Source organism: Chiloscyllium plagiosum, unplaced genomic scaffold (assembly GCF_037043375.1).
Source record: "Chiloscyllium plagiosum isolate Xiang-an unplaced genomic scaffold, Cpla_swu_hap1 HiC_scaffold_11, whole genome shotgun sequence".
Taxonomy (NCBI): domain Eukaryota; kingdom Metazoa; phylum Chordata; class Chondrichthyes; order Orectolobiformes; family Hemiscylliidae; genus Chiloscyllium; species Chiloscyllium plagiosum.
Window position 1 is genome coordinate 6,404,101 of NW_028270149.1, and position 15,524 is coordinate 6,419,624.

General features: G+C 41.5%; 1 protein-coding gene across 6 annotated transcripts in view; it reads right to left on the bottom strand.

Moving 5' to 3' along the window:
- Positions 1 to 1,400: 1,400 nt before the first annotated feature.
- Positions 1,401 to 15,524, bottom strand: part of LOC122557524 (uncharacterized) — a 58,300-nt gene continuing 44,176 nt past the window's right edge. For 3 of the 6 annotated variants that reach the window (XR_006313865.2, XR_015758562.1, XR_015758563.1), the window contains 3 exons: positions 11,727 to 11,811; positions 5,037 to 5,149; positions 1,401 to 1,701 (listed from right to left, as the gene is read on the bottom strand). Coding sequence is in view for 1 of the 6 variants with exons in the window: in XM_087991766.1 (XP_087847892.1) it covers positions 1,664 to 1,701; positions 11,727 to 11,811 (123 nt within the window). In the remaining 5 variants the exon portion in view is untranslated. Of the gene's footprint in view, positions 1,702 to 5,036; positions 5,150 to 7,966; positions 8,985 to 11,726; positions 11,812 to 15,524 lie in introns of those variants that run through there. The other 3 variants (XR_015758561.1, XM_087991766.1, XR_015758560.1) reach the window with 2 other exon arrangements.

The window sequence follows — 15,524 nt, forward strand, 5'->3', positions numbered from 1 at the left end:
GTGAAAACGTTACCTCTTAGGTCACTTTTAAATCTTTCTCCTCTCACCTTAAACTATACCCTTTAGTTTTGGACTCCCCCACCCTCAGGAAAAGACCTTGGCTATTCACCCTATCTATAAACCTCTATAAAGTCACTCCTCAGCCTCTGACGCTCCAGGGAAAACAGCCCCAGCCTATTCAGCCTCTCCCCATAGCACAAACCTTCCAAACCTGGCAACATTCTTGTAAATCTTTTCTGAACCCTTTCAAGTTTCACAACATCCTTTCTCTAGCAGGGAGGCCAGAACTGCATGCAACATTCCAAAACTGGCCTAACCAATGTCCTGTCAAGCCACAACATACACCTCTCAATGCACCAACCAATAAAGGAAAGCATACCAAACACCTTTTTCACTATCCTATCTACCTGCAACTCCACTTTCAAAGAACTTTGAACTTGCATTCCAAGGTACCTCTGTTCAGCAACACTCCCCAGAACCTTATTATTGAGTGCATAAGTCCTTCCTTCATTTGTCTTTCCAAAATGTAGCACCTCACATTTATCTAACTTAAACTCCATCTGCCACTCCTCAGCCCATTGGCCCATATAATCTAGTTCTCTTTCCAGGCTACATCCCAGACTCTTCAGAATTAATGAAGTTGTTGTGGACTCGGATCCTAGAGTGAATAAAGACAACAAATTTCCTTCCCTAAAGAATGTTGAATGAACTTTTTTTTATATACACACCATGATCGGAAATCTCACAATCAGCTTCATGAGGCGTACGTTTTCCCTTTTATGCATTTTAATTCAAGTTTTCAAATGGGTCATTATGAGCTTAGAACTTGTCTTTTGCTCTCACTTACATGACATCCTTGATGCAGTAAAACCTCTCAAGGTGCTTTACAAGAACTTGATGTGTCTATGTTTAACACTGTAGTGATACATATTTGGGCAGATGGCCAAGTGGTAGGGAGAATCTTGAAGAATGATCATTTTTTCGTTATGTCTTGAGGGGCTGAATGGCCCACTCCTCTTCCAAGTTCATGTATTTGCATGAACGCACTGCATATTGTGATCTGGAATGTGCTGCTTGAAAGGTCGTTGGAAACAGGCTCAATGGAAACATTCACAAACGAATAGTGAAAATCCACAAAAAAAAGCAATGCTATGGGAGCAGGAGAGAGGGATTAATTGATAGATGTTTCAAAGACATGATGGGTTGAGTGGTCCATATCTATGTTGTTAGTCTTTATGTTTCTATGTAACATCAGTTGGTGGTACCAAACCTGAAAATTACTGAAAAGAAAGGCAATTTTGTTGAGGCTTTCCACCTTGAAATCATCAAGCCAACTTCAAGAGTGCCAAATTTCAAATGATCCCAAAAATTTATGCAACAGCTGTACGGATTTTGATTGGTTGGCACATTGACCTTGATTGGTCAAAGTGTTGCTACGGAGAAAGCAATTGGAAGCAATGGGGTCTGGCTAATTTGCAAAAGGTGAATTACTTGAACATATTCCTTTTGTTTGCAGAGAACTGGTTTCTAGGTAGAAATATGTGTTGTTTCTAGGAAGTGAAAATAAGTAACATTATGAGCGTGATTGATTTTCTTAAATTTATTGCAGACATATGCATGCTCAAGAGTATTCAGCAAATGCTACGCCATCATGGAGTTCATTTTATGGTAGATGCTGGGTTTTGCAAGTGCAGGCATGGTCTATAAATGAGAAACAAATGGAACATGTTCAAAATATTTAATGCCTGCTTTGCATTTCAACATTTTCAATGGTTGGTTTCCTGTAGTTCCATTTTCCCAAGATTTATCTTGGCACTATTCATTGAGGCATGAATTGGCTGAATTCCCCATTCTTTACTGAATCACAGTCACAATGCAGTCTGTTCATCCATCACTCTTGTACTAAATTGGTTCCTGATCAGCAACTCACATACTTGTTTTCAATCCATGCAAGGTTTTATTGCACTGAATCTCTTGTATAGCTTGTCCATGTGCTCCTTTAACTATGGCCTCTTGTGCAATTCTGATTTTATTTCCTGTACTATGGATAGCCATACGTTTAACTGTCTGGGCTGGAAACAATTAAAGTTTCTCCTTAAACCTATCCTCTTCTCTGGCTTTTTTTTCAGATATTCCTTGATTTCTATCGCTTTCGCTGAGCTTTTGATTACCTGTCCTAATATCCCCTCGTGCAGCTTGATGGCAGATTTAGTTTGATTAGGCTCCTGTGACTTATCTTGGAATATTTCATTATGTTTTATATAACTGCAATTTGTTGTTACTTTTTCACACAATGTGAGAAATTAGCAATAAATAGTATGGAATGAAATAACCACTCAGTACCACTCAGGACCCCCAGCTTAGTCAGGAGGAGGGATCTTTACACTTCAATATCCTTCATTTTATACTTTGCAAATCAATGAAATGGCAGCATGATGTTACATCTCTGCCACTTGCAAGATGGCATGTTGTACATCATCATATTAGAATATAAGAACATAAGATCTATGAGCAGGAGTAGGCAATTCAGCCCCTCAAGTCTGCTCCAACATTCAATATGATTGTGGCTGATCTTTCTCAGATCCATGATCCTTTGATAGAAGTAACTTACCCCCAATTCTACTTTAAATCTGCTACCCCCATCTTAAAACTATGACCTCTCATTCTAGATTGTCTCATTTGAGGAAGCATCCTTTCTACATCAAGGTGTCAATCCCCTTTAACATTTTTTTTATTTACTCATGGGAATTGGATATCATTGGCTAGGCCAGCAATTATTGCAACTCCCTAGTCGCACTTTAGAAGGTGGCACTGGCTTTTGAAGCACTACTCCTTCATCAGGTGCACAAAACCATCTGATGAAGGAGCAGTGCTCCAAAAGCTAGTGCTTCCAAATAAACCTGTTGGACTATAAACTTGTGTGATTTTTAACTTTGTATACCCCAGTCCAACACAGGCACCTCCAAATTAAGAAGGTGGGGTTGAGCTGCTTATTTGAACTTAGAATGTTCATGTGCTGTAGATAGACCCACTTGCCATAAGGCAGGGAATTCACGGATTTTGACACAACGAAACTGAAGGAATGACGATATATTTCCAAGTCAGGATGATGAGTGGTTTGGATGGGAATTTGCAGGTGGTGGTATTCCCATGAATCTGCTATCCTTGTCCTTTCAGATGGAAGTGGTTGTGGGTTTTGAAGGTGCTGTCTGAGGATTTTTGGTGAATTTCTGAAAAGTCTCCTGTAGATAGCACAGACTGCTGCTACTGAGTGTCAGTGGTCGAGGGAGTCAATGCTGATGGATGTGGTGCCAATCAAATGGACAGCTTTGTCCGGGATGGTGTAAAGCTGCTTGAGTGTGGTTGGGGCTGCACCAATTCAGGCTAGTTGATATAATTTATTGCCGTAGTCTGTATTATCGCTGGTAGTGGTACTAAGGATACCATGTTAAAGGGATTAGCTAAGTCCACTTCTCTATAGCAAATAGGTATGATTGTCCCTTTCACAAGCAGGAAGAAATTATATAATGAAGCTTATTGATGGGTTTGGAGGGATATGGGCCGGGTGCTGGCAGGTGGGACTAGATTGGGTTGGGATATCTGGTCAGCATGGACAGGTTAGACCGAAGGGTCTGTTCTATGCTGTACATCTCTACGTTTCTATGAGTCTATGATCAACAGCAATTGCATTGATATATAGCATCTTCAATGTTGCTGAAACAGTACACATCTTTATGTCTTGGCCTCATCAGGACAATTTGCAGGAATACCAATGCAAAGGAGTTCTTTGCAAACAGAAAGAAGATGTACACACATTGTGGCTGTTTCAACTCAACAAAGTAGGTGACAGACAGTATGTGCTACATCCTCATGGCAATGTTTGACTGAGTAGATTCAACCTGCCTGGTTTAAATTGAAACAAAACTTGTTAGTCATCTTCTAATTAGTATAATCTCCCTGCTGTATCTTAACCAATAAGACTTCACTCAAAACTTGTTAGTCATCTTCTAATTAGTATAATCTCCCTGCTGTATTTTAACCAATAAGACTTCACTCATTAACCAATCAACATCCCGTCAGTTCTGTGCTATTTTATTGCTCACTGCAGTGCTTGTTGAAATATTTCAACAAGATACAATTAAAACATTTTAAAAGGCATCTGGATAGGTATGTGAATATGAAGGGTTTAGAGGGATATGGGCCAAATGCTGGTAAGTGGGACTAGATTAATTTAGGATATCTGGTCAGCATGGATGAGTTGGACCGAAGGGTCTGTTTCCATACTGTACATCTCTATGTCTCTCAGACTCTTTAAAAAAAATCTGATCAGTCCTCCCAGTCTGAAACAGAGCATGAACACTAGCCAACAGCAACAAGCATCACATCATTTCTCTTGAAATGCTAGGGGTGTAAGTTAAAGAAAATTGATTCTGGATTGAACCATCAAGGCCAGAGAAATTCCCTGGCGTGGTAATGGTAATCTGTTGATTGTGTGGAATAGTAGGAGTGGGGGGAGAAGGATTTGGAGCAGGAAGAGTGAAACTTGGCAGATTTTGTTCATCAACATTTCTGTGTTTTGATCTGGGCTTTCGATTTTCCCAAGTGAGCCCATGGTTTCAGGAGGGAAGTAGAGAATGGATGAATTAATATGCTGAGTATACAGGCTGGATGGACCGGAGAGAGTGTTCTCCTGTCAGTTGTTTGGACAGGTTCAGTGAATTGGAAAATGAATGGCAGACTGAATATGATGTCGATAAATGTGGAGTTACCCACTTGAGTAGCACAAACAGGAAGGCAGATTATTACCTGAATGGTTACAAATTCAGAAAGGGGAATGTGCAAGGAGTCTGGATGTCCTTGTACTCTAGTCTCTGCAAGTAAGCATGCAGGTGCAGTAGGTGATGAGAAATGTCTGTGGTATCTTGGCCTTCATAGCGAGAAGATTTGAGTACAGGAGCAGGGATATCTTGCTGCAATTATATAGTGCCTAGGTGAGACCACACCATGAGTAGCATGGGCAGTTTGGGTATCCTTACCTGAGGAAGGAAGTTCTGGTGATGGAGGGACTGCAACAAAGGTTTCCCAGATTGATTCTTGGGATGGCAGGACTGATGTATGAAGACAGACTGGATCCATTAGGACTATATTCCTAAGTTTAGAAGAGTGAGAGGGATATCTCATAAAAACCTATAAAATTCTAACAGGACTAGACATGATATATGCAGGTAGGATGACCAGGGAGTCCAGAACCAGTGGGCACAATCTAAGGTCACTTAGGACCGAGATGAGGAGAAATTTCTTGATCCAGAGTAGTGAGCCTGAGGAATTCTTTGCCACAGAAAGCGATTAAGGGCAAAACTTTGAATGTTTTCAAAAAGGAGTTAGATATAGCTCTGAGAGCTAAAGGGATCAAAGAGTACAGGGTGAAATCTGGAACACAGTATTGAGTTGGATAATCAGCCATGATCATATTGAATAGTAGACCAGGCTTGAAGGACCAAATGGGACATAGGATCTCAATTATGAGGAGAGATGGGTTAGGCTGGGTTTGTTTTCCCTGGAGCAAAGAAAACTGATGGGGCATCAGATTCAGGTAAACAAAATTATGAGAGACATAGACAGAGTAGTTCATGAGAATCTCTTTCCATGAGAGCTAAAAGCAGCAAGGAGGGGACATGAAAGGTCCTTAGTAGATAGGATTAGGGAAAACCCTAAGGCTTTCTATAGGTATGTTAGGAATAAAAGAATGACTAGGGTAGGAATAGGTCCAGTCAAGGATAGTAGGGGGAAGTTGCGTGTGGAGGCGGAAGAGATTGGGGAGACACTGAATGAATACTTTTCTTCAGTATTCACTCAGGAACAGGGCATTGTTGTCGATGAGAATACTGAGGCACAAATAAGTAGAATGGATGGCTTTGAGGTATGTAGAGAAGAGGTGTTGGAAATCCTGGAAAAGGTGAAAATAGATAAGTCCCCTGGGCCTGATGGCATTTATCCTAGGATTCTCTGGGAAGCAAGGGAGGAGATTGCAGAGCCATTGGCCTTGATTTTTATGTCCTCTTTGTCTACAGGAGTAGTCCCAGAAGACTGGAGGATAGCAAATGTGGTTCCCTTGTTCAAAAAGGGGAGTAGGGATAGCCCTAGTAACTATAGGCCGGTGAGTCTCACTTCTGTTGTGGGCAAAGTCTTAGAGAGAATTGTAAGGGATAGGATTTATGCACATCTAGATAGGAATAATGTGATCAAGGATAGTCAGCATGGTTTTGTGAAGGGCAAGTCGTGCCTCACAAACCTTATTGAATTCTTTGAAAAGGTGACGAAGGAGGTTGATGAGGGGAAAGCGGTAGATGTGGTATATATGGATTTTAGTAAGGCGTTTGATAAGGTTCCCCATGGTAGGCTACTGCAGAAAATACGGAGATATGGCATTGAGGGTGAGTTGGAGGTTTGGATTAGGAATTGGCTGGATGGAAGAAGACAGAGGGTAGTAGTTGATGGCAAAGTTTCTTCATGGAGTGCCGTCACTAGCGGTGTTCCGCAAGGATCTGTTTTGGGACCATTGCTGTTTGTCATTTTTATAAATGACCTGGAAGAGGGGTTAGAAGGTTGGGTGAGCAAGTTTGCGGATGACACGAAAGTCGGAGGAGTTGTTGACAGTGAGGAAGGATGTGGCAGGTTACAGCAGGATATAGAGAAGCTGCAGAGCTGGGCAGAAAGGTGGCAGATGGAATTCAATGTAGCTAAGTGCGAGGTGATTCACTTTGGGAAGAATAACAAAAAGATGGGGTACTGGGCTAATGGTCGGATACTTGGTAGTGTGGATGAGCAGAGGGATCTTGGTGTCCATGTACACAGATCTCTGAAAGTTGCCACCCAGGTAAATAGTGCGGTGAGGAAGGCATATGGCGTACTGGCTTTTATTGGTAGAGGAATTGAGTTCCGGAGTCCTGAGGTCATGATGCAGTTGTATAAGACTCTGGTACGGCCGCATCTGGAATATTGTGTGCAGTTTTGGTCGCCATACTATAGGAAGGATGTGGAGGCATTGGAACGGGTGCAGAGGAGGTTTACCAGGATGTTGCCTGGTATGGAAGGAAAATCGTATGAGGAAAGACTGAGGCACTTGGGGCTGTTTTCACTAGAGAAAAGAAGGTTTAGGGGTGACTTGATTGAGGTGTACAAGATGATTAGGGGGTTAGATAGGGTCGACAGTATGAACCTTTTCCCGCGTATTGAGTCGGGTATTACAAGGGGGCATAGCTTTAAATTAAGGGGGGGTAGATATAGGACTGATGTTAGGGGTAGGTTCTTCACTCAGCGAGTCGTTAGTTCATGGAATGCCCTGCCAGTAACAGTGGTGGACTCTCCCTCTTTATGGGCATTTAAGAGGGCATTGGATAGGTATATGGAGGATAGTGGGTTAGTGTAGTTTTAGGTGGGCTTGGATCGGCGCAACATCGAGGGCCCAAGGGCCTGTACTGCGCTGTATTCTTCTATGTTCTATGTTCTATGTTCTATATGTCGAAGAGCAGAAGGTCTTATGTTCAACTTGAGGAGCAAATGGTTTTGAGGGTGATCTGAAGAAAATCATTTCACTCAGAGAGTGGTAGAAGTATAGAACATGCTGCCTGAGAAGATGTGGAGGCAAGTACTCTTACAACATTGAAAAAACATCTGTATGAGCACATAAAATGTTAGGGCATAGTAGGCTATGGACCAAGTGCAGGTAAATGAGATTAGAATACTTTGGTGTTTGTTGGTCATGGTGGGCCGAAGGGCCTGTCTCTATGCTATATGAATCTATGATTCTGTGGCTTACTCTGCTGCTTTCTATGTTTCTATCTGCAAATTATTCTGGTTGTCTAGCTTTCGACTTCATGTGCAAGCTGTCGATTCAGAAAGCAGGTAAAAGCTGCATCCAAACGTTCAAGGTTCTTTCTTGATAAATCAGATATTTACAATGAGATTAACTGAATAAAAGTCTTTATTTATCCTTCAAACACAGAATAGAACATAAAATATTCTTCATCATAAATAATTTTATATTTTTATGATTGTTTGCACATGATATCCTGTTGAACGTATCCTGCCATTCTATTTGATTATGTCTGATCACAAACAATTACAAGGTCCTTGTGAAGTGGGTTCTCATATGCACTCATGATTTACTTAATTCATTGGCAGTATGTGGGTATCGCTGGCCAGGCCAGCATTTATTGCCCATTCTGAATTTCCATTAAGAGTAAGTTAAGGATAAACCATATTGCCATAGATGTAGAGGCACATATGGGCCAGATGATGTAAGAATGGCAGTTTCCTTCCCTAAAGGATATAAATGAACTAGATGGGTTTTCCTGACAATAGTTATCATTAGACGCTTAATTCCAGGTTGTTACTGAATTCAATTTCTGGAATTTGAACCCGTGTCACCAGAACATTACCTGGGGTCTCTGCACTAATAATTTAGTGATGATACCATTAGAACATTGCCTCCCCCTGTTCAAACTACTTAAATCAAACATCAAGATCTGAAAAAGACCCTGGAATTAAAAATTATGGAGAGTTATGTCTCTGAAAGTGTCATCCCACTTCTCCTCTGTTCGTATTGTATCCTGACTCCAGAGCTATACCAAATATATGCTAACTATATGTCAGTACAGACCAAAACTCTAAGACTTTGTTGTTGAGTATGCATGCACTCTTCCTCCAATTGGAATAACTTCTGAAATACTTCCTTCCAAAACCTGCGGCTGACAAAATAATTGGATATATCAAGGATGTCAGAAATACTGCTGTTTAATTATTAGTGATATGATTTATATTAATAAATGCATGGAATCTGACACTGAATGCGATAAACACTTTTAAGGTACAAAGTGAATGGTCATCCAGCTTGTAAAAGTGGTGGTGTTGGCAGTTTTCTGAGCATCTTGTTGTGTGTCGATGCTAGTCGGCAGCTGTTGATGGCAATCTGCACAAGATGCCTGGGGGTAAAATACTGTTGAAGTCCAGAGTAGAAGTGTCCAGGGCCAAAGGTTATAATCGCAGAACTAGGGGCCGCACATTTAAGAGCGAGACGATGAGGAGTTTCTTCACTCAGTGTAGTGAATCGGTGGAATTCTTTACCGCAGAGGACTGTCAAGGCTGAGTGATTCAATATGTTCAGGAAGACAGGAAAAGGATAGACCAGATCTAAAAGTTGAAGTTCTAAATTGGAGAAAGGCCAATTTTGACGGTAATAGGCAAGAACTTTCGAAAGCTGATTGGGTGCAGATGTTTGCAGGTAAAGGGACGGCTGGAAAATGGGAAGCCTTCAGAAATGAGATAACGAGAATCCAGAGAAAGTATATTCCTGTTAGGGTGAAAGGGAAGGCTGGTAGGTATAGGGAATGATTGATGACTAAAGAAATTGAGGGTTTGGTTAAGAAAATGAAGGAAGCATATGTAAGGTATAGACAGGATAGATCGAGTGAATCCTTAGAAGAGTATAAAGGAAGTAGGAATATACTTAAGAGAGAAATCAGGAGGGCAAAAAGGGAACATGAGATAGCTTTGGCAAATAGAATTAAGGAGAATCCAAAGAGTTTTTACAAATACATAAAAGACAAAAGGGTAACTAGGGAGAGAATAGGGTCCCTCAAAGATCAGCAAGGCAGCCTTTGTGTGGAGCCGCAGAAAATGGGGAAGATACTAAATGAGTATTTTGCATCAGTATTTACTGTGGAAAAGGATATGGAAGACACAGACTGTAGGGAAATGGATGGTGACATCTTGCAAAGTGTCCATATTACAGAGGAGGAAATGCTGGATGTCTTGAAACGGGTAAAGGTGGATAAATCCCCAGGATCTGATCAGGTGTACCCAAGAGCTCTGTGGGAAGCTAGGGAAGTAATTGCTGGGCCTCTTGCTGAGATATTTGTATCATCGATAGTCACAGGTGAGATGCCGGAAGACTGGGGGGTTGGCTAACGTGGTGCCACTGTTTTAGAAGGGTGGTAAGGACAAGCCAAGGAACTACAGCCAAATGAGCCTGACCTCGGTGGTGGGCAAGTTGTTGGAGGGAATCCCGAGGGACACGACGTACATGTATTTGGAAAAGCAAGGACTGATTAGGGATCGTCAACATGGCTTTGTGCGTGGAAAATCATGTCTCACAAACTTGATTGAGTTTATTGAGGAAGTAACAAAGAGGATTGATAAGGGCAGAGCAGTAGATGTGATCTATATGGGCTTCAGTAAGGCATTCAATAAGGTTCTCCATGGGAGACTGATTAGCAAGTTAGATCTCATGGAATACAGGGAGAACTAGCCATTTGGATACAGAACTGGCTCAAAGGTAGAAGACAGAGGGTGGTGGTGGTGGGTTGTTTTTCAGACTGGGGCCTGTGACCAGTGGAGTGCCACAAGGATCGGTGCTGGGTCCTCTACTTTTTGTCATTTACATAAATGATTTGGATGTGGGATAAGAGGTACAGTTAGTAAGTTTGCAAATGACACCAAAATTGGAGGTGTAGTGGACAGCGAAGAGGGTTACCTCAGATTACAACAGGATCTTGACCAGATGGGCCAATGGGCTGAGAAGTGGCAGACGGAGTTTAATTCAGATAAATGCGAGGTGTTGCATTTTGGGAAAGCAAATCTTAGCAGGACTTATACACTTAATGGTAAGGTCCTAGGGAGTGTTGCTGAACAAAGAGACTTTGGAGTGCACGTTTGTAGCTCCTTGAAAGTGGAGTCGCAGGTAGATAGGATAGGGAAGACGGCGTTTGGTATACTTTCTTTTATTGGTCAGAGTATTGAGTACAGGAGTTGGGAGGTCATGTTGTGGCTGCTCAGGACATTGGATAGGCCACTGTTGGAATATTGCCTGCAATTCTGGTCTCCTTCCTATTGGAAAGATGTTGTGAAACTTGAAAGGGTTCAGGAAAGATTTAAAGGATGTTGCCAGGGTTGAAGGATTTGAGCTATAGGGAGAGGCTTGAACAGGCTAGGGCTGTTTTTCCTGTAGTGTTGGAGGTTTACAAAATTATGAGGGGCATGGATAGGGTAAACAGGCAAAGTCTTTTCCCTGAGGTCGGGAGTCTATAACTAGAAGGCATAGGTTTAGGTTGAGAGGGGAAAGATATAAAGGAGACCTAAGGGGTAACTTTTTCACTCAGAGGGTGGTATGTGTGTGGAATGAGCTGCCATAGAAAGTGGTGGAGGCTGGTACAATTGCAACATTTAAGAGGCATTTAGATGGGTATATGGACAGGAAGTGTTTGGAGGGATATGGGCCGGGTGCTGGCAGGTGGGACTAGATTGGGTTGGGATATCTGGTTGGCATGGATGGGTTGGACCGAAGGGTCTGTTTCCATGCTGTACATCTCTATGACTCTATGACTCTAAAACAGATCTTTAAAAAGTAAGGGAATCAAACAGTGTGAGAATAAATAAGAGAATTCGATTTGACGATTATCAGATCCGCTGTGACTTCATTGAACAGCCGAACAGCATTGATGGACTGAATGTCCTACTTCTGATGGTCTTAATACCTGTTTCATTCTGTCTTTGCTCATGTCCTCTTTTCTGATGGACATCCATGGGATTGGCCCATGTTTCTGGGTGAAATGCAACCGTGAGTTTGGTCAATGCCTTCTGCAGGACAGCTGACCAGGGAGCTCCTCCGCTCTTACCCCCTGCCGCCAGGTGTACTGGAAGAGTTTACAGGCTGACAAGCAACTCACCTGCCATAGTAGAAGCACACCTCCCACAGCTGTCATGTCCTGGACTGGAACTCAAATCCAGCAAACCAGAGACAGGGACACTACCCTGCATTATGAAAAAGAGAATGGATTACTGTTATGCTGAAAGGTAAGCAGGGAAATATTCTGTTAATTTTTCATTGTATCAAATGAAAAAAATAGTTAAAATCTGTTTGCATATTTATATTCATTATGCCACTTTACCCTTATGGGAATTAACCAAATTTATGGCAAAGTCAACAGGATATTGTGTTTTATCTTTAATTGAGAGCACAGAAAGAAATAATTAGAGATGTAATAAAAGTCATTGGATGCGGAGCATATTTTAAGACACAAAAGCAGCTGAGAAATGACATATTCAAAGTTCGGAGCCTGTAGACTGTCTTGGCCCTTGCCCTTCACAGTTGTTGACCCTGTTGTAAATGCCAAGGCGTTTGTGGCAACATGTGTTAAGACATTGAATTCAGCGGTCAAGTTGCTGAATGAGTTTGTCCCATAATAAAAGGCATATTTCAATTGTAGTATATTCTGATTGACAGTGGCTTTGTTAACAGATTGCAACTGATGCACTCAGTATAATGCCTGCTACATGAATATTTTGGGGCTGGGGAGGGCTGGTGGGAGGTGGAAATCTATCAAAGCCAGAATGAAAGGTTTAAAAATGAAGAAGCAAAGAATTTTCACTTATATAGTGCCATTCACTTCCTTGGGAAGATTGATGAAGTTCAGTCGCTATTGGGAGCAGGAAGAATAAACTGGTGTGGCAGGATGCTAGGAAATCAAACAAATGAGTTGTTTTGATGGTATTCGGTGATAAAGGAAATCCAAAATGTTGGAAAAATTGCATCCTGTACTTCAACCACCAGAGGGAGCCTCAATTGACGATCTTGTTGGTAAGTTGACACATCCAACTAAGTGCTGCACTGGGGTGAGAGAAGAAGTTGAATAGTTTGGGCTTGTAGTCTTTGGAGCTCAGAGGAATGATAGGAGACTTGACTGAAACACACAAAATTCTTAGAGAACTTGATGGGACTTGATAAAAAGGTTATGTTCTCTTGTAGGACATTCTAAGACTAAAAGGGCATAATCTCACAAGAAAGGGTCATCCAGTGAGGACAAAGATGATGGGGAATTGCTTCTCTGACAGGGTGATGAATCTTTGGAATTCTCTACTGCAGAAGGTTGTCAAAGATGGGTCATTAACTATACAGGAACCCCGTTTACAAATGTCCAACTTATGAATGTTCATGGAGGAGAAAGTGAGGTCTGCAGATGCTGGAGATCAGAGCTGAAAATGTGTTGCTGGAAAAGCGCAGCAGGTCAGGCAGCATCCAGGGAACAGGAGAATCGACGTTTCGGGCATAAGACCTTCTTCAGGGATGTTATGAATGTTCATACCTATGGACAAGACGCAATATGGAGATATAATTTTAAACACCTGACAAAAAAAAATTCCTGTGCTTACAAACAGCAGTTTTCCATTTTCCTGCACTCTGTTCTGACTTGCATACAGATGGACTTGCAAACGGTCTCCAGAACGCAATTTGTTCACAACCTGGGGTCTGTCTGTATTCAAAGCTGATATCAAAAGATTTTTAACAAGTCAGGGAATTGGGGATTTATTGGGAAGAGACAGGAGGGTGAAGTTGAGGATCAGTTATGATCATATCAAATGGCAGAGGTGACTTGATGGGCTGAATGGCCTACCTCTGCCCTTATGTCTTATCGTTTTATTATCTTTCCAATTCCAGGACTGATAAATAAATATTTCAAGCACATTTAGTTGGAATGAAGTAAAATACTTTTGATTATTACAAGCTCATGCACTGGGAAATAATAGATAATTCAATAATCAATGCCTAGCCTCAGATGTACAATATTTAATCTGAAACTGCGATATTATTCTGTGCCATTATACACAATTGCTAGCTGATATATGTGAGCTTCCTGAATCACAGGCAGTTTCTTTATCTTATCATTGGGAGAAGATTTGACAGAGATGTTCAAATTCAGGAGCTTTCTATATAGACCAGGCAGGAGAGTTACTATACCCACGGGTGAAGGAGTTGAGAATCAGAGGGCATTGCAAAAAGGTAAATGGCAAAAAAAAAGGAGCAAGTATTTTTTAATGCAGTCAATGAAAATGATTTGAAATGTAATGTCTGAGAGTGTGGTGGGCACAGGTTGAATCACAAATTTCAGTAGGGACTGGAATAAGTACCAGAAGGCAATGAATTGATAAAACTACAGGGGAAAGGTGGGCACAGCAATGCTTGAAAGGGAGGTGATGGCCTAGTGGTAGTTTTACTATGCCAGTGTTCTGGAGAAATAGGTTCAAATCCCACCATAGTAAATAGCAGAATTTGAATGCAATAAATCTAATTCAATGAATCTATTGTCAATTCTCCAAAACAAAAACCCATCTCATTAACTGATGCCCTTCAGGGACAGAAACTGCCATTCTTACCTGGCTTGGCCTACAAGTTATTCCAGACACAGGACCACAATGGACTCGATAGACTGAGTAGCCTCCATCATTTCTGTAACCATTCTGTTACCCTCAGTATAGTGGCTGTGTTATAGAATTGCAGAATTGATGTAGTGGAGAATGAGACCATTTAGCCCATTATGAATGCACCAGATCCTCAATCAAGCATTACTACTAGGTGCCTATTTCCTGTTTTTTCCCTATATGCTTGCACGCTATGTCTGTACAAGTAATCACCCAATGTCCTCTTGAATGCCTCAATCAGATTCCATCCCATACTCTAACTATTCAGAATGACAGGATCACAGAATTGTTACAGTGCAGAAAGAGGCCATTTGGCCCATTGTCCTTGCACTAGCTCTTCAAACGAACAGTCACCTAGAGCTAATCTCCTGATTTTCCCTGATACATTAGCATAGTATTTCTCTCCAAATCATCAATGAATCCTGTCTTGAATACCTCGCTGTGTAAAAGAGTTTCTTTTTTCTCCTATCACCCTTCCTTCTTTTGCAAGTCATTTTAAATCTATATCTTCTTGTTATTGTTCTTTTTACAAGTGGGAGTTGCAGAGCAGTGATTCTGCAAATGTGGGGCAGCTTTTGTTTTGAGCCTCATTGTTCAATTGGAAGGGTGGTAAATGGAGATGCCAATGTGCCATCATCCATTTTCCAGCATTGGATAGGATCAAGGACTACACGAATCCCATCATATCACCCCTGGAGCATTCAAAATCTTGAGGATGATTTTAAGTCCTCTTGCCCAGTGAAAACTAAGCCAAACAGCATTTAGAATACCCCTTCATCACAGATCTGCTATGGACATGGTATCTTGGTAAGATGATGAGCCCTTCCTGATGAAAGGCTTTTGCCTGAAACATTGATTCTCCTGTTCGTTGGATGCTGCCTGACATGCTGTGCTTTTCCAGCAACACACTCTTTGACTCTAATCTCCAGCATCTGCAGTCCTCACTTTCGCCGACCTTGGTAAGAACTGTCTACTCTAATCCTATCTCCCTGTCCTATCCCCCTTTCTTTTTGTTTTCTTCCCTTTCCAAATAGTTAATCTGGAGTCAATGATATAATCGCCTGTGCTGCGACTGACAGCATATGTCATATTACAACAATTCTCTGAGTGAAAATAAAAACCTTCTCCTTATACTCTTTATAGATTTGTATTCTCTTGTAATCAATCCAAGAATCAGCCAAACAACTTCTCATTCCTTGTCACCTCCAAACATTTGATAATTTTGAAATCCTCCATACGTTTGCTCTCAATCTAACCCTGCCAGGGGA